This window comes from Rhineura floridana, chromosome 2 (assembly GCF_030035675.1).
Source record: "Rhineura floridana isolate rRhiFlo1 chromosome 2, rRhiFlo1.hap2, whole genome shotgun sequence".
Taxonomy (NCBI): domain Eukaryota; kingdom Metazoa; phylum Chordata; class Lepidosauria; order Squamata; family Rhineuridae; genus Rhineura; species Rhineura floridana.
Genome location: NC_084481.1, coordinates 189819116 through 189838443, shown reverse-complemented (window position 1 = coordinate 189838443; position 19328 = coordinate 189819116). Strand labels below are relative to the sequence as shown.

The 19328-nt window shown below is 42.5% G+C and overlaps 1 protein-coding gene across 5 annotated transcripts in view; it reads left to right on the top strand.

Moving 5' to 3' along the window:
• SEC23A (SEC23 homolog A, COPII coat complex component) overlaps window positions 1–19328 on the top strand; it is a 62074-nt gene that overhangs the window by 27456 nt on the left and 15290 nt on the right. For all 5 annotated transcript variants that reach the window (XM_061611698.1, XM_061611696.1, XM_061611695.1 and 2 more), the window contains exons 11-16: window positions 1685–1765; window positions 2564–2653; window positions 7010–7116; window positions 9152–9305; window positions 11622–11699; window positions 18485–18646. In XM_061611698.1, the coding sequence (XP_061467682.1) occupies window positions 1685–1765; window positions 2564–2653; window positions 7010–7116; window positions 9152–9305; window positions 11622–11699; window positions 18485–18646 (672 nt within the window). The remainder of the gene's footprint in view (window positions 1–1684; window positions 1766–2563; window positions 2654–7009; window positions 7117–9151; window positions 9306–11621; window positions 11700–18484; window positions 18647–19328) is intronic.

Below are 19328 nucleotides of genomic sequence, written 5' to 3'. Positions count from 1 at the left end.
AATTACCGAACTATTGCCTTAATATCCCATGCAAGTAAAGTAATGCTCAAGATTCTACAACAAAGGCTCTTACCATATATGGAGTGAGAAATGCCAGACATCCAAGCTGGATTTAGAAAGGGAAGAGGCACCAGAGATTATACCGCAAACATACGTTGGATAATGGAACGGAGCAAGGAATTTCAGAAGAAAATCACCCTGTGCTTTATAGACAACAGCAAAGCCTTTGACTGTGTAGATCATGAAAAACTATGGAATGCTTTAAAAAAAATGGGGGTGCCACAGGATCTGATCGTCCTGATGCACAACCTATATTCTGGACAAGAGGCTACTGTAAGGACAGAATATGAAAAAACCAATTGGTTCCCCATTGGAAAGAGTGTGAGACAGGGTTGTATTAGCAGAACATATCATACGGAATGCGGGGTTCGACCAAGATGAAGGAGGTGTGAAAATTGGAGGGAGAAACCTCAATAATTTAAGATATGCAGACGATACCATACTCTTAGCAGAAACCAGTAATGATTTGAAACGAATGTTGATGAAAGTTAAAGAGGAAAGCACAAAAGCAGGACCACAGCTGAACGTCAAGAAGACTAAAGTAATGACAACAGAAGATTTATGTAACTTTACAGTTGACAATGAGGACATTGAACTTGTCAAGGATTATCAATACCTCGGCACAGTCATTAACCAAACTGGAGACAATAGTCAAGAAATCAGAAGAAGGCTAGGACTGGGGAGAGCAGCTGTGAGAGAACTAGAAAAGGTCCTCAAATGCAAAGATGTATCACTGAACACCAAAGTCAGGATCATTCAGACCATGGTATTCCCGATCTCTATGTATGGATGTGAAAGTTGGACAGTGAAAAAAGTGGATAAGAGAAAAATAAACTCATTTGAAATGTGGTGCTGGAGGAGAGCTTTGCACATACCATGGACTGCGAAGAAGACAAATAATTGGGTGTTAGAAGAAATTAAACCAGGACTGTCACTAGAAGCTAAAATGATGAAACTGAAGTTATCATACTTTGGACCACATCATGAGAAGACATGATTCACTAGAAAAGACAATAATGCTTGGAAAAACAGAAGGGAGTAGAAAAAGAGGAAGGCCAAACAAGAGATGGATTAATTCCATAAAGGAAGCCACAGACCTGAACTTACAAGATCTGAACAGGGTGGTTCATGACAGATGCTCTTGGAGGTCGCTGATTCATAGGGTGGCCATAAGTCGTAATCGACTTGAAGGCACATAACAACAGCAGCAAGTTACATTGAATTCACTTGGGCTTAGTTCTGAGTAGACATGTATAGGATCCCCACACTGGCACAAATTTTATGATCATGCAAGGGACCCGAACATGGCTACTGAAGTACTGCAGCATTAAGGGAGTTTGTGTAGTGTGCTGGGGTCTTGAGAAGGAACATGGCTAGTGCAGTGCTAGACTGCATGGCCAGTGGAGTGTTAGAATTCTAGTGCTAGAATTCTAGTATCCTGGAATTCATTTTATTAAAATAAAAATGGTTTAGTTTCTGTTCAGTTCTGAATAGAATGATGTTCATTTTCATTTTTCCAGCTGTAAAATAAAAGGGATGTATAGGCACAGACCTCCAAGCTGAAATATTATCTGACTTTCTGCAAGAATAATTATATTCTTTGTTTGCCCTTCAATCCATGCAGACATCAAGAGAAATAAAGATATCTGGAGCTATTGGACCTTGTGTGTCTCTCAATTCTAAAGGGCCCTGTGTATCAGAAAATGTAAGTTGACTAATCTAGAAATCACTTAGACTTTATTGCTTGATCATATGATCTCTGCATTTGTCACTTTTCACACATGAAATGCTATACAAATTGTTTTAAAATCCTGTGTAATGTGCTATTATCAGCATGTTGCCATTTTCAAAGGTACAATTTTACAAAAGTTTTGATTTCTTGTCCTTCATGCTGGGTGAGTTGTGTGAATGTTGGCTGGCTTACAACAGTTAATAAATACCCTTTTAGCCCAATCCTTGCTTCTCTTACATAAAAATCCAGTAGATCCTGCTTTACTGATGTAACTATTTATTCTCCCAGTAGGAACTCAGGGTGGCATTAGTGGTTGAGGAATAGGAAGCTCTAGGTAGTGATAAGCATCCAATATTTAGTCTTTATTTATTTATTTGACCTCTTGTGGTGCCTTGTGGATTCAGCACTGTTCAAGTGCTAGGTATATCACCATTCCTTTGATGCATATTAGTAACACTTAGTGGCAGTAGAACAGCCCATTGTTCTGTTTGACTTTCTCCATTGCCATAAGATGGCATTGTTTCCCTTGTGCATTCAGTGTCTGTGGAAATTCTTGCTACAATAAAAAGTTAACTCTTATAAATACTATATTAATAGAGGGAGCGATAAAGGATCTACAACAAAGATACGACTTTGCTATATCTAAATAACTGGGACAGAGGCTTTTAATGGTCAGTGAGAACTGCAATAAGTTTTTAAAAATCCTAGAGTTCTACTGTGTTTAGTAAAGTTTATTTTTTACTGAAACATTATTTGTAATCTTTTTTTCAGGAGATAGGAACAGGAGGTACATGTCAATGGAAGATTTGTGGACTTAACCCTAATACGACCCTCGGGCTGTATTTTGAGGTTGTTAATCAGGTAAGAGAAAAATCGGAGAGCACACATTGTTCAAAATAGGGTAAAACACTCACTGTTTTCTTACAGCTTTATTTTCAAAGCTCCTATGTGTGCGGGAGTTTTGCTTAATGAGTAGTGTTTTAGTTGAATAGGTGTGCTAATAAAAGTATCAGTGGCAGATACTAAAAGATAAAGAAATTCAATGTTCAGCTGTAATTTGTAACTTCCCAAACAGCACACAACTCTGTTGTTCATGAGAGGAATGAGCTCATCTTCAGTTGACGGGGAAATAGGGTAAATACAGTGTCTAATCAATTTGATGATACTATTAACGTGGGTTGATGAAATTTGCATCTTAAGTAAATAAAATCATAATTAATAAATGTGATGTTTAGCTTTTCAGTAGATTGTATAAATTCCTTGAAGTATAAATATTGCTTAACTCTTTCTAGCCTGGCCTGCAGCATTTGAAAAGTAACAGTACATACAAATAAAACTAAAGTAGACATGCTACAATGCCACCTTATTTCGAGGTTATACCTAGCTACTGAAAGCTCACCCAATTATATTAATGCACATACACAGTAATGTTGGAAATTAACACCACATAACATTTTAGAATATGTCAGCTCAATGATATATTTGTTGCCTGCATTGCTTTATTTCTATTTTTTCTCCTTCCTCCCCACCCAAAATGCAAGCAAGGCTGGTGGTTACAACTACTGGCCTTGCAAAGGAGGATTGCGGATAGAAGGGAAAGGAAAGCCAGAAGGGTGTACTTTGTTCTCTGCTCTCTCTCTCCCCCCCCCAATCTGTTGCTTTTTCTTATGTTACAAACGCGCACATAATGGGGTAGCCAATGTGGTGCCCTCCAAATGCTGATGGAGTACAACTTCCATCAGTCCTGATCATTGGCCATGCTGGCTAGGATTCATGAGAGCTCCAGTTCAACACTGTGTTGGCTGTCAAAGGGCATCTCTATTTGTAATGTGAAAATCATAATTTGCTGATTTTGGAAAAGGTAGGTGATTATGCTTTGTCAATTTCCACTCCTTTCTCCCCATTTTAATAGGTGCTTGTGAGGAAGTAGCTGTTGTGTGGTCTTCAAAAATATTTTCTTCCAACAATTTTGTGAATGGGAACTCCTTGGTTGTTTCACCACTTGAGGGGAAAAAAGTAAATGATAATTCCTCAGTTGAATTATGTGCATTTTATGAGACTTAATGTAGCTTGTAGTGTCTTAAGGCACTGAGCAACGAAACAGAAAGTTCCTGGTTTAGTTCTTGTGTTGCTGGTGAAGCTCATCAGCTTGGGTTATAGCTCCACCTTGTGGTTGCTGTCAGGAAAGACAAGTTAAGGGAAGTAGGTTGCTCCCAGCATTCTTCAGTTCACTTTCCTGCCTCCATCGCACTGGTCGCATTCTGTCTTTGCTCCCCTTTTTACCTCAAGTTTTCTTCTTACTATCATTGTGCCTTTAAAGCCCTCTCTCTCCCACTATACTGCTCTGGCGACTGTTTCTTCCTTAAAGGAAAGTTCTCTGTTTTCCTTGCTCTTTTTTCCTTTCTGTGCTTTCTAATCCTATCTTGGACCTTTTCAGCAAGGAGGGGGGGAGAATGAAACCATCGTATCTCCCCCTCGCTTACAACAAATTCTTTCAGCCTGAGTCCACCGCTCCTTCATGTTGGGCGCATGTGTTGCACTCCGCTTGCCTCCTTTACCTCAGCGGGACTGCTGAAATGGTGTCCAGCAGCCTTTTACCAGAGGCATCTACAGCTGCCGCGTTCCCTGCAGCCCAAAGGCCAAGCAAAGGCACAGGCATCTGGACCTCCACCTCTCCCATGTTGTTACCAGAACCGACAACAATATTGTGAAAGCACACATCAGCAAGGAAGAAGGGACTAGGTCGGTGGAGCTGCAAGTGGAGACTTGCCTCCTCCTGAACTGGGCGGAACACTATCTACCTTCCCTAGCTGCCAAATACATCAATGCCTCCTCAAACATTCAAGCTGACTGGTTGAGTCGCCAAAGGATAGACCCAGGAGAATGGGTGCTGAACCGCATGGTATTTTGTCAAATCAGATCTCACCTAGGGCAACCACTAGTGGACCGCTTTGCCTCCCAGGAGAATCATCAACTCAAAAGGTACTTCTCCAGGTTCCACTCTCCCAAAGCAGGAGCAATGGATGTCCTATCAACTCCTTGGCCCCGTGACTGCTATATATGCCTTCCCTCCAATCCCAATTCTGCCTTGAGTGCTTTGCAAGATCAAGGAGGAAAAAGCCACAGTGATTTTTGTAGCACCATTTTGGCCTCTGCACCCTTGGATTTCGGACATTCTGGACATGGCGGTGTTCCCTCTGTGGAGGCTGCTACAACGTCCGGACCTGATATCGCAAGGTCCTCTACATCATCCAGCTGACAGTCTGGCTCTTGAACGGAGATGTCTAACAATACTTGGCCTCAATGCGGACATGATCAGCACCATCTTAGCATCCAGGCATCCCTCTACAATCTGCATTTACTCTTCTACATGGAAGACCTTCACATCCTGGTGCTCTTCTGAGGGTTTTTCTGCACGCAACCCCAAGATTTCCATCATTCTAGCCTTTGTTCAAGCTGGTCTTGCAAAGGGCCTCCAGCCCAACACCCTTAAGAGGCAGGCTGCAGCTATATTCTCTCTAGCTTCCCTAGCTTCAGTATCTCCTATATCCTGTCGCCCCCTATGAACTATTGAAGAGATTCCTTGGGGGGGGGCGACTGTTAATTGTCCTCCTACGGTGCATAGATACCCATCTTGGGATCTTCATAAGGTGCTCAGGGCATTACAGAAACCTCCCTTTGAGCCCCTCAGTAAGGTTTCCCTTAGACTTCTATCACTGAAAGTCCTTTTCCTTGTGGCATCTGCCAGTAGGATTTCAGAATTAAATGCTCCATCAGTGGCTAAGCATCTCTGTATATTTCATTCAGACAGCGTGATCCTCCACGTGGACCCCTCTTTTCTCCCAAAAGTACTTTCTGGATTCCATAGACAGCAAGAATTAATCCTTTGCCCAAATCTGTCCCACCCCCTTGAAAGAGCATGGCATTCATTTGAAATAAGAAGGGTCCTTAAAGTGTATGTTAATAGAACAAAAGCCCTTAGACAAACTGTCTTTTTATCTCTTTCCACCCGGCCTCCTTAGGGAAGGGGGTCACCTCCCCTAGTCTCTCAAAGTGGATTAGGGCATGTATTGCACTTGCCTATAAATCGCAGGAATTGCCAATCCCAACTAGAATTACCCCCCATTCTACGAGGGCTGCTGCCACCTCTGCATCACTGTCAGCCAGTGCTCCTTTGGAGGAGATATGTAGAGCGGCCACTTGGGCATTGCCCAGTTCATTCACCAAACACTATACAATTGAAGCAGCCTTTGGCTGAAGGGTTCTACAGCAGGTTCTATCTGCTTGATGGACAGCTTTTTACATATGGCCCTCCCTACATGGGAAACTTTAGAACATCCCAACCTGATGACTTTCACCAGCAACACGAGAAAGAACCATTGGTCCCCTACCTGAAAGGTAGTTCTGTGTTACTGGTCAGAAACTCATTACCCCCACCCTTGTGGCTGTCCTTTTCCTGTTTTGCCTGCCTATCTGGGGTTCTCATGCAATCCTTAATTAAGGGAAGTAGGTTTTTGTCCTCCACTATTGCATGGTTTATTCCTTTGACCTATTCGAGCTTGATGAGGACACGAACTGAGAAATGCTGGGAGCAACCTACTTCCCTCAACTTGTCTGTCCTGCTTGTGACCACAAGGTGGAGCTATAACCCACGCTGATGAGTTTCTGACCAGCAACACAGAACTACCCTTCAGATAGGGAACCGCTGATTCTTTCTCATCTGTGCCATGAATTTAGGCAAATTACTAAGACCACCTAGTATCTTCAGCACCCTTCCACAACAGGAGAATGATAATACTTGTTTACCTTATAGGACTATTTGTAAGAATTATTGAGGTAATATTTGTGAAGCACTTGGATGCTGTAAATAGCTAAAGAAATGTTCATGATGTTGATTTACAATCTATTCCTTGCTTGTCCTCAGATTTTTAAATCTTCTATACTGCATTTTGTACTTAAAGCACTCTGATTTGGAAGCTGCTCCAGTGTTGGATTAAATTGTAGCCAAAGATGGGGGCAGTAAGCTTACTGACTTACATTTTTCATATAAGAGACATTTGTATAGCATATTGCACTTATTAAAGTAGCTTCTGTCAGGTAACTTATAATTATAGAATTGACTGGCAGTGATGGGAATCCTAATGTGGTAATCATGCTGCACAAAGCTCTTGTGATTCTGTTCTATTTAATCTCTTCACCATTTCCCCTTCAAAACAGCACAATGCTCCAATTCCTCAGGGTGGACGAGGTGCAATCCAGTTTGTGACTCAATACCAGCATTCAAGTGGACAGAGACGAATTAGAGTAACCACCGTTGCCAGAAAGTAAGCCTTAACTTCTAATGTGTGAATCTAGAAATCTGTGTGATATGCACACTGTCTAAGTAACAGTGTTCTGTTTTGAAAGTAGATGTTGGGTTGCATCCAATGGTGGCTTTGTACTAGTGGAAGCCCTTCCAGTCATGCAAGGCAGGGCACCTGATTTTTGTTAATCTGCCTAATCATTACAGTTTCTTATACTCCCACAAAAGCTGCGCTTAAGGGTGAGTGACCTTTTGGAACAGTATTGGATATGGTGTGGAGGGCCATAGTAGGTAGGGGACATCAGAGAAAAGCAGGTCCCCCATTAGTGCAAACTTACCACTGGACAGAGTCCCTTACGTTTTGCTGGGACTCGAAACTTCTAACAAGCAAGTTTGTTGTTTATTTTATTTATTTATTGTACTTATATTCCGCCCCATAACCGAAGCTGTCTGGGCGGTTTACAGTAACTAAAAACATTAAAACAAATATACAAATTTAAAAACACATCTTTTAAAAACAATTTAAAACGCATGCTAAAATGCCTGGGAGAAAAGGAAAGTCTTGACCTGGTGCTGAAAAGATAACAGTATTGGCGCCAGGCGCACCTCGTCAGTAACATCAATCCATAATTTGGGGGCCACCACTGAGAAGGCCCTCTCCCTTGTTGCCAGACTCTCAGCTTCCCTCCCAGTAGGCACCCAGAGGAGGGCCTTTGATCTTGAACGTAGTGTACGGGTGGGTTCGTATCGGGAGAGGCATTCCATCAGGTATTGTGGTCCCAAGCCGTGTAAGGCTTTATAGGTCAAAACCAGCACATTGAATCGAGCTTGGAAACATACAGGCAGCCAATGCAAGCGGGCCAGAATCGGTTTTATATGTTCGGACCGTCTGGTCCCTGTTACCAATCTGGCTGCTGCATTTTGCACGAGCTGCAGTTTCCGAACCGTCTTCAAAGGCAGCCCCACATAGAGTGCATTGCAGTAATCTAATTTGGAGGTTACCATAGCATGGACAACTGAAGCCAGGTTATCCCTGACCAGATAGGGACGTAGTTGGGCCAGCAACCAAAGCTGGTATAAGGCACTCCGTGCCACCGAGCCTACCTGAGCCTCAAGTGACAGAGATGGTTCTAGAACCCCCAAGCTACAAACCTGCTCCTTCAGGGGGAGTGCAACACCCTTCAGGACAGGTTGGACAGTCACCATCCAGTCAGAAGAACCACCCACTAGCAGCATCTCAGTCTTGTCTGGATTGCGTCTCAGTTTATTAGCCCTCATCCAGTCCATTGTCGCAGCCAGGCACATTTGTATGTTAAAGCCAAACTACACATTATGTTAAGTGCATAAGTGTGAAGACTTTAATGCCCTTGCTATGTGAATGTACTCTCTATAAAGTGCATAAGTGTGAAGACCTTAATTTCTTTATCTATTTTATTTATTATTTGATTTATATCCCACCCTTCCAGCAGGAGCCCTTGCTGTGTTTGAATGTCTCTATAAACACCAACTTCGTTTGGATACCTATTCAGACATTTGAATGACATATATTGATTTGGATGTGTAAGCTAAGATGGATGTATTGTTGTTTATTGTTTTGTTACTGTGAGCTGACTGAGTTTCCCCCCTTTTTGACATTTCCCCTGACATTTCCCCTTTCCCCCTTTTTTCCTTAATAAATTTGCATTAAAAATAATTTAAAAATGCATAAGGGCATTTAACATGTCTGCCTTTTAAAAAGAGCAACCATGAAATTGGGGGGAAGGGGCTGATTATGACATGGAGAGTGGTGCACGGGGGCTCATGCCTTTCCCTTTCTTCAGGGAAGCTTGAATGCTCATGCCAAATTGGCTCTAAAGGAATTTTTGTATTTGCTGCATAATGCACTTTCTGCATATTTTATGTTTCTGTTAATTGCATAAGGGAAATTTGTTTTGATTTTTCAATTTTTTCAATTTTTGGAGAAGCAACATGTACTTATAATAGTTCAGTATTAAATTGCTAAGATTCAGTTTCTCTCTGGCTAAATGTGTAGTAAAACAATTGCTATTCTTTTGCAGCTGGGCTGATGCTCAGACACAGATTCAAAACATCGCTGCTTCTTTTGACCAGGAGGCAGCTGCCATTCTTATGGCCAGACTGGCAGTATACAGGGCTGAGACAGAGGAAGGACCTGATGTTCTTAGGTGGTTAGACAGACAGCTCATTAGACTGGTAAGGCATTTAGAAGTGCTTTAAAATACTGATTTTTTTTTCTGGGTGGGATTGTATTTAGGAAGAGATTCGGATTAGACATGCACATTCCTTCTCTGGCTCCTTCTATGCTTCATTCACCATGGATAGTAGGCAATGACTGAACTGGAAGATACCATGGTTATGTGTGGTTGATCCTGTTTTCTCCCAATCATGGTAGCCTAGTAGATTCCTGGAATGCCTCTCTGGAAAGCCAGCAGATTGCTGAAGCTGCTTCTGTCTGCAGATCTTAGCATGATGTTAGAAGTTGAATTTGGGGAAGCCCCGTGCATATGTGGAAGCTCTTTGAGGCACATGTTGGGTGGGATACAAACCTTCCATGAGCAGAGTTCCACTCATAGATGGAATATGAGTCCACTGGCATAGATGGAACATGTGTCCACTAGCACCAGCATCCACTAATAGGATGCATTTTTTTTTAAAAATCCCCTTCTGCTCTGCAGCCCCTTGTATCACTATGAAATTCTGCTCTGGAATGTTGGAGGACCTTCTGGACCCGTGTGGGAGGTAGTGTAAGGGGCTGCTGAAGAGAGGGAGGAATCAGCAAAAATCACCTCTTCCCTTCTCTTCTTTGAATTGGATCAAAGCCCTTGTACTCATAGAAGGACTCCTTCTATGAATAGATGGACACCTTTCGATTCTCAAGCCATTGGCATTGTAGACATTAGTGAATAGGCCAATATTATAGGATGAGAAAGAGAAGACAAGGGCATTCAGTTTTGGTTCAATCTGCTTCAATTTATATTGCAGTGCCACTTCTGTTGACATACAAATATGAAATAGTTCTTGGCTTAAAAATAGAAAAGCATCTAGCTAATAAAACGTTTACTTCACTTGTCTACTTTAGCCCTTGGTGTGCCATTATACCATCCCCATAATTAGCATAATAGTTATTTTTAAGTCAGTAGTGAGTATGCAAACCCTGGGAGAGATGCAGGTAGGGTGGTTTCATTCGTTTGCCCTCCCTGCCGCCATTGCAGTCCTGCTGTAGATCGGGGCCCTTATACAGGACCGGCTCCAGGAATGCCACAGACCTTAGGCATCAGCTTGCCCTGGGCCCTGGCATGTGTATGCGTTTGCATTTGCGCGTGCGCGCAGCCCCCCCACCTACCTGTCTGCTATCTTGTACTGTTGCCCTTAACGAAGATGGCGGCCGTGGTTTCCCTAAGGGGATGAAGCCTCTGCCGCCATCTTTGTTGATGGCACGCATGCGTGCTATGTGCGCGCATCTCTGTCATCAACTAAGATGGCGGCAGGGGCTTTAGTACCTTAGGGAAACCGCGGCTGCCATCTTCATTAAGGGCAACAGTAAAAGACAGCAGACAGGTAAGTGGGGGGATGTGGGGGGGCACAGATCACGGAAGGGGAGTGGAGGGGTGGCTGAGGGGCCCCCTGTAGCTTCAGGGGCTGTCGGGCCAGTGCCCAACCTGGCTGCCCTTTAGAACCGGCCCTGCCCTTATACCTGCCACTTGCATTAGGAGGAAAGTTCCTGTTCTCACCAATGAAAAAATTCCTTCCAGTCCAAATAGCAGACACGTCCCTGTACCTATTATTTACTTAAAAAAAACACGTTCATGCAATTCATGATTGTGTGAATGGTGCAACATCTGGTTTGGCCCTGGAATCTGGTATTTACTTGTAAGAGCTGTATATTTTGAAATGTATTTCCCTCTTCTAGCACTAGATGGAGTAAGGCCAGTTTTAAATAAATAACTATTGCTGCAAAGGAATTTGTTGAAAGGCATTAGGAAGCTGATAGAGAAGGGATTGTCTTAGTGGTTCTACTTTATACTCTAAACTGCCAACATGGTAAGCAGAAAAGTTTGTTGAAGCTTACTTGGAAATTCCTATTTCTTGCATTCTAAAACTACTCCAGTTTTTAAAGTTATGCCTTTTCTTGTTAGCTTTATCACATAAGTAAAACTTAATTGTCTGGAAGCCTCACATGTATACCTCCTTTTTCTTAGAGCAGAGAAATAATATGCAAACATTAAGCTACATTAACTGTTAAAGTTGATGTGAATATTGCCACTAACATCTGCAGATTTCTGCATTTGGTAATGAGCGAAGCATTTTGATTAAATTTCATTCAGGGATCTGATCTGTTTAATACTTGACACTCTAGAACACAATTTTAGAAGTCTCTCCATGTTACTTCTGTGGAGTAAGTTTATTCTGTAATATAGTGAAAGTTGTAGAAGTATATATGTCTGAAAATGTCATAATAGTATCTGAAGTTTCACATGAAAATTTAAAGAGTTTTTTAAATCCATCCAGTGTCAGAAATTTGGAGAATATCACAAGGATGATCCAAGCTCCTTCAGATTTTCAGAAACCTTTTCCCTTTACCCACAGGTGAGTAGGAATGAACTGAAATAGAGAATGTTCTAAATCCAGTATGATGTTTTTGTTAACTTTATTCCTTGCTTTATTGTAAGATGTCAAAATGTCCTAGAGTAGATATTTTTTAAAAGCTATGCTTGAGTGCAACTTTTAAAGCTGGGATTTGTGAGGCACTTTGATATAAAACTGAATAGTATTTCTCATTCTCCCATGCATGATGTCAGGTGGGGACTTAAGCTCCTGCTTGTGGTTGAAGGCAGAAAAGGACGCTGTTCAATTTTGCAGGCTCTTCTAAACTCCCCTTGCCCTGAGAGAGCAGTTCTTTTTCTGTGGTTGTCTTCACATTCTCTGCTTATTTTTATGATTCAGGCTTATATCTCTTTGTGTTTGTCTATTGTTTCTGTGTACCTTTTTTCATTCCTCGTTTAACCGGCTCCTTTCCTTGAAGGGGAAAAAAAGGAAATTCTCATTTCTCCTGATTGTCTCTTGCCTTGTGTGGATTTTCACTGAGGAACCCTGTCTTGCTGTTGTCATTTCAGTCTTCCCTGTTAGTTCAGTTTTTCCACTACATCTCCTCTGTTTCTTCAGATTTGCATCAGTTGCACTCCTTCAATCAGCTCCCCCTCCATCTTCACCACCCTCAGTAGTTTCTTCGTTTGCTCCTCTCTTCGCTTATACTGCCCCTGCAAGCCCCGCCAGGCCCATTTTTAGTTCAGTTACTCTGCCCTAGGGCCTTGGGAAAGTCTAAAGAAAAATCAGCCCTTCCTGCCCAGAAATCAAAACCATTGCCGCTGCCGCCAGTTCCCGCCTCACAGGCTTCTCTTATGGCTGCTGCAGAACAGCGCTCTGTTCAAGTTGTGGCTGATGCCAACCCTCTACCAGTCACATGTTGGATGTTTTGGTGCCTTGTGCAACAGCAGGCGGAGAGGCTATGGAGATACTAACCACTCATGCTGCTCCAACACTGAGGACCTGTAACAATCAGGGTCTGCAGGCCCAAGAGGAAGCTGGCAATAGAGGCAAGTTGTACTCTCTTTCCATGGACCTGGATTGTCTGAGGGGAGGTGGAGGGGGAGGAAGGCTGACAGTGTGCCATCCACAGATCCGTTAGAGCTCAAGATCAGCTTTTGGATGATGACTATCATTGCGAATGGCTGCTTCAGCACTGGGTCTTCACGAGGGTTATCTTGTTGTGGCTGGAGGATTTATTGGATGGTTTTCAACAGGATCTGGCTTATTTTCAGTAGTCTTTGTAAGATCTTGTGTGCTGTTGGCATTTATGGTCGATATCTGCTATGGAATCAGCTCATTTTTTCACTCGGGCTCTAATGGCAAGAGTATATAGTACAGTGAGAGTATATAGTAAGAGTATAGAGTGAGAGTATATAGTAAGAATATAGAGTCAGGCTCTAATGGCAAGAGTATATGGTACAGTACTGTAGCACAAGGTGGATTGCCCAAAGCTCCAATAGATTGATCGGGTCTCCTCTGGTAACCATACTCCCTGAGCCATCTGCCGCTCGCATAGGGCCCCCTAACCTGATAGGCTGGCATCTGAAGTCACAATTGCCTACAGAGGATCCCACAGGTGAACCCCCTTCCCAAAGACTGTCCTCCTGCAATCACCGTAACAGGGACTGATGTACCAAACTCAACAGAGACAGCTGGAGGTGCTGCCTGTCTGCAGTGTTGCTGTGGAATTGTAGCAATGCCCATTGCAGTGGCTGGGTGTGATGCCTCGCCCACAGGGTTATTTGAATTGCCAAGACCAGAAGAGAGTGAACCATCAGCTGAACCTTGGTGACCTATTCAGGCAGTGATGACACCAGACCCCTGTCTGTGCCAAACATGACCCTGAGATGTTGAATCCACCAAGACAGATAAAGTTAACTTTTCTCCTGGTTGACCAGAAATCCATAGTTTGAGACAAACTAGGGTGATGTGGATATCTTCTCAGCCCTTTCCAAGAAATGGAGACCGAATCAACAGGTTGTCTAGGTAAACATACACATGAATCACTTGCAGCCTGAGGTATGCCACCAGGGTGACCACAATCTTGGTGAATACCCTGGAGGCAAACGGCAGACTGAAGGGCATAGCATTTTATTGAAAGTGGAAACCATTGACCACAAATCTCAGATAAAGTCTATGGGGGGGGGATCAGTATGTGCAAGTACGCTGCCTTGAGATCGACTGATGGAAGCAAGTCCCCCTTTCATGGAGCCTTCTTTATCGATAGAAAAGTCTCCATCTGGAATTTGTGTTTCTAGTCAGAACAGACAATGTGACCACCAAAGCCCAGGTGAATCATTAAGGGGCATGAGGTCCATACATCTTCAGAGGAAGTCTCTACTCTTAATGCACTGGGCTGAATGTCATCTGGACTTGCTCATGGTGGAATATCTAAAAGGGGAAGACAACATTCAGGCGGACTGGCTCAGTCAGGAGCAGGTCTACCACAGCAAATGGAAACTGCATTCAGAGGTATTCAAGAGGATCACTGGCTACGGAAGAGTTCAGGTAGATCTATTTGCCTCTCACCTAAATCATCAGGTCAAGAGGTTCTTTGCCCATTATATGGTGCTATCAGCAGAAGCGGTAGACGCCCTCACTTCTCTGTGGCCCCTGGGGCTCTTGTACACTTTCCCACCAGTTCCACTTCTTTCCAGGGTTCTCCAGAAAATCCAGGACAAGAATGCTAGGATTATTATGGTGGCTCCTTACTGACCCAGAAGACCATGGTTTTCAGAAATTCTCACTCTAGTGTCCAGATAGTCATGGAGGTCACATCTCAGGTGTGACCTGTTCTTGCAGAGATGTCTTCTTCCAGATCAGGTTTAGCTGGGACTTCGTGTGCAGCCATTGAGAGGAAACTATTCCTGAATGTGGATCTTCATCCATTATTGACACCATGATGGCTTCTAGATGTTCATCTACATTGTGTCTTTATGACAGTACTTGAAAGGTGTTTTCTTCGTGGAAATATTGAAGAATATTCTTCATATGCTTGAAGAAATATGTGATGGCTAGGATAGCAGGCATCAATGACATCTTATCCTTCCTTCCAGAGAGACTTCCCATGGGGCTTCAGCGTAACACTTTATGACAGGTGTCAGCTTCCGGAGAAGCCTCTGGGTTCTCATTGGTTTCTGAAGCGTTTTGTCAGGTGGACCATGGTGTCTGCATCTCCTGCTTAGCATCATTTCCCTTCAGGGGATTTACACAACCTGTTAACAGCACTACAAAAACCTTAGTTTGAAACTCTGAGCTCTGTGTCTTTTCATCTCCTTTTGTTCAAAGTTGTGTTCCTGATCGCTATCGCCTTGGCCCAGAGGATTTCAGAATTTAATGCCTTTTCAGTGAGCAAGTGTTGTACCTGTCATGAAGACAGAGTTGTCCTTCATACTAACCCTTCCTTCTGTCCTAAAGTTCTTTTTTCTTTTCACTGTCAGCAAGAACTTGACTTACCTTCTCCTGTCTATCCAACTGAGAAAGCCTGGTGCTCATTAGATGTGAGAAGGGCCCTTAAGGTGTACATTTCAAGGATAAAGCCTTTTTTTCCCCCTTTCCCCCCTCTTCACTGGGGAGGAAGGTGTCCTCTTCCACATTATTTAGGTGGATTGAGGCTTGCATTGCCTTGGCCTATATTTGATTGATTCTTACTCTGCCTTCTAAGATTGTAGCACACTCCAGCAGAGTTTTCAGGGCAGCCATATGGGCTACTCCTAATACTTTTATTAAACATTATAGAATCAATACCACACCTCTGCAGCACTGTCCTTTGGGAGACGAGTACTGCAACTTGTTCTCCCAGGCCAATAGGCAGCCCATATGTTTTTATTTCTCCCACCCTACATGGTTCAGCTTTAGTATGTCCCACCTGAGATCATCTTACATGCACAGGAGAAGAGACATTTGGTTTTACCATGAAACTGTCTTCTACATGTGCATGTAAAAATAATCTCAGGGCCACTCCCAGAGTGATGATGGGCTGCAGGGGTCTACTGGGGATTTTTGTTGTTGTTTTAGGCAGAGAGTGCTGGTTTGTATGTTCTTTGTTTTGTTGCTGTTCCTAGAATCATAGAATAGTGGAGCTGGAAGGGGTCTGTAAGGCCATCAAGTCCAACCCCCTGCTCAATGCAGGAATCCAAATCAAAGCATTCCTGATAGATGGCTATCCAGCTGCCTCTTGAATGCCTCCAGTGTTGGAGAGCCCACTACTTCTCTAGGTCATTGGTTCCATTGTCGTATGGCTCCTGTATGTTTTTTATCTGGCTTGACATCAAAGAACTGCTCTCTTTCGGCAAGGAGAGTCTAGAAGAGCCTGCAAAATTGAACAGTATCCTTTTCTGCCTTCAACCACAAGATGGAGCTCAAGTCCCCACCTGAGATCATCTTTACATGCACGTAGAAGACAGTTTCACAGTAAGACCAAATGTCTCCTAACCTTTTTAACATTGGCTCTTTCAAATTTCTTAAACTGTGAGCTTTTTAAACCACTGTCAGTAGAAAAAAAATACTGCATCACTCTGATTTGTGGTCAAATGTACCTCAAGAATGCCATAAAAATAAAAGGATGATATTAAGTGTGACATCATTGCAAGTTAAAAAATTATGCCCTCATTGAGAATTTTTCTTTTTCATTAAAACCATATAGCTGTAAAAAGGTCATTGGGGTCAATTATAACCCATAATGAAAAGTATAGTATACCTACAAGAACAGTGTGTGAGGTTTAACTGACTCCACAGTTCTTTAAACATAACTAATATTGTGTCATTAACATACATACAACATAATTATAATAGTTACGTAAGTATAACATTGTAATAGCTGTGGGTTGTAAATTACATGTAACAACATCAACAAATATCAGACAATGCAACCATGCCGCATGTTACTTAGGCAGCCTATGCAGAATTGCTACATTTCACAACTGCATTGGACAGTTATCTAATCAGTAGACAAAATACTTACATGGCACACCGTTGCTGTGATTTTCTGTCATTGTGTTGCCCATAGAGATGACCACTGCTGTTTCCCTTGGTATCAGCAGTGGCATCCTACAAGGTCAGAGGTTGCCTATCTTAATGTCCCATGGCAAACTGGATAGTCCCTAAACTCAAACCAGATTTCATAAACTATGTAGACCTACATAGCTCCCTGGTCTGTTAGAAAGAGACATCTATTGGCATGTAGGATTAAGAACATAAGAGCCCTGCTAGATCTGGCCAAAGCCTCATTTAGTCCAGTATCATGTTCTCACAGTGTCCAACTAGATTCCTTACATGAAGCTATCTGAGAAGTACAGTGTACTCGCCACTTTTGATTTCCAGAAACTAAAATTCAGAGGTATACTGCCTTCAGTAGTGGTTCAGCTTCTAAAACATATAGGCATTTTATTAGGCAGTATCCACTATATTTGAAAAATCTCCACTAGCCAAGATTTCATCACATGTTAGGAAATGTGTGTGGGAACCATCTGATCAGAGGTGTCCACACACATTCTAGTCTTACTGTAATAAAGAATGATATCTGTTTTGGATTTGTTTGAGATTGTTGCATCTTTATGCATTGAAGAAAAGAGAATTGCTGTCTGTCCTTTTATTTATTGTATTTATTTATTGTATTTATATACCGCCCCATAGCCGAAGCTCTCTGGGCGGTTTACAGTACCTAAAAACACATATACAAATTTAAAACACATCTTTTAAAAACAATGTAAAACACAATTTAAACATTTAAAACAATTTAAAAACACATGCTAAAATGCCTGGGAGAAAAGGAAAGTCTTGACCTGGTGCCGAAAAGATAACAGTGATGGCGCCAGGTGCACCCATCAGAGAGATCATTCCATAATTTGGGGGCCACCACTGAGAAGGCCCTCTTCCTTGTTGCCACCCTCCGAGCATCCCTCAGAGTAGGCACCCGGAGGAGGGCCTTTGATCTTGAACGTAGTGTACGGGTGGGTTTGTATCGGGAGAGGCATTCCATCAGGTATTGTGGTCCCAAGCCATGTAAGGCTTTATAGGTCAAAACCAGCACCTTGAATCGAGCTTGGAAACATACAGGCAGCCAATGCAAGCGGGCCAGAATCGGTTTTATATATTCGAACCGTCTGGTCCCTGTTACCAATCTGGCCGCTGCATCTTGCACAAGCTGCAGTTTCCGAACCGTCTTCAAAGGCAGCTCCACGTAGAGCGCATTGCAGTAATATTGTTTTAAATTTTTTAATTGTATTTGTTTTTAGTTACTGTAAACCGCCCAGAGAGCGTCGGCTATGGGGCGGTATACAAGTATAATCAATCAATCAATCAATCAATGAATCAATCAATCAATCAATCAAAGTTGGAGGTTACCAGAGCATGGACAACTGAAGCCAGGTTATCCCTGTCCAGATAGGGGCGCAGCTGGGCCACCAACCGAAGTTGGTAGAAGGCATTCTGTGCCACCGAGGCTACCTGAGCCTCATGTGACAGATGGTTTTAGGAGAACCCCCAAGCTACGAACCTGCTCCTTCAGGGGGAGTGCAACCCCAGGTTGGACATTCACCATCCAGTCAGAAGAACCACCCACTAGCAGCATCTCAGTCTTGTCTGGATTGAGCCTCAGTTTATTAGCCCTCATCCAGTCCATTGTCGCAGCCAGGCACTGGTTCAGCACATTGACAGCCTCACCTGAAGGTTACACATGACCACAAGTATAATATCTTTTTGAAAACAAAACATGCTGTTGTTCACACATCTGGATTTCGGTACAAGAAACATTTGGGAAATTTCTAGTTTGTTTTATTTTGCAGTTTATGTTCCATTTAAGAAGATCTCCTTTTTTGCAAGTCTTCAACAACAGTCCTGATGAAAGTTCCTATTATCGCCATCATTTCATGCGCCAAGATCTGACTCAGTCACTTATAATGATTCAGCCAATTTTATATGCCTATTCTTTCAATGGACCTCCGGAGGTATGTTGATGTGTATAACCTATAGGAAAAAAGCCAGAGTCACTGGATTTGCTTATTGCTGTTTTGTTTTGTTTATACCTTACCTTGTCACAACAGCTTGGTTCATCTGGTAGCATATGATGATCAGGTAACTACAATATCTAATTACATATGAAGTAAAACAATCCCATATGTGTTTTAACATTTGCCACCAAATGCCAGCCTAAACATTTGTTGTACTGGGTCTAGAAGAACTTGAGTTTGTGCTTTAGAACCTGAAAGATGCTACTAATCCCAGCTACCATTTCGCATTCAAGACACAATGGTAAGCCCAAGAACATCCTAAAACTGTGGACCTTAATTAACCAGTGAAAATTAATTTCATTAATGACTTGTGAAACCTACCTAGGCTACATGGGTTTCTAACTTTTATTTAAGTCTTGTCTAGATTCAGCATAAATTGGCACCCTTATCCATTTCCTTATCCCTGCCAAATGCTAACTGCACAAGACTTGGTATGAATGAAATTGGAAGCTTAATTTTTTTCATTGCTGTGTTGACCCTCTTATGAAAACACCAGGCAAGATTTTTCAGAATGGTTTTTGTTACTAAGTGCAATCCTAATAATGTATCAGACAAGGTATTAAATAACAATGCACCATTATAATAGTCACCTTTTGGAGCATTTCAGTTGGTACCACCA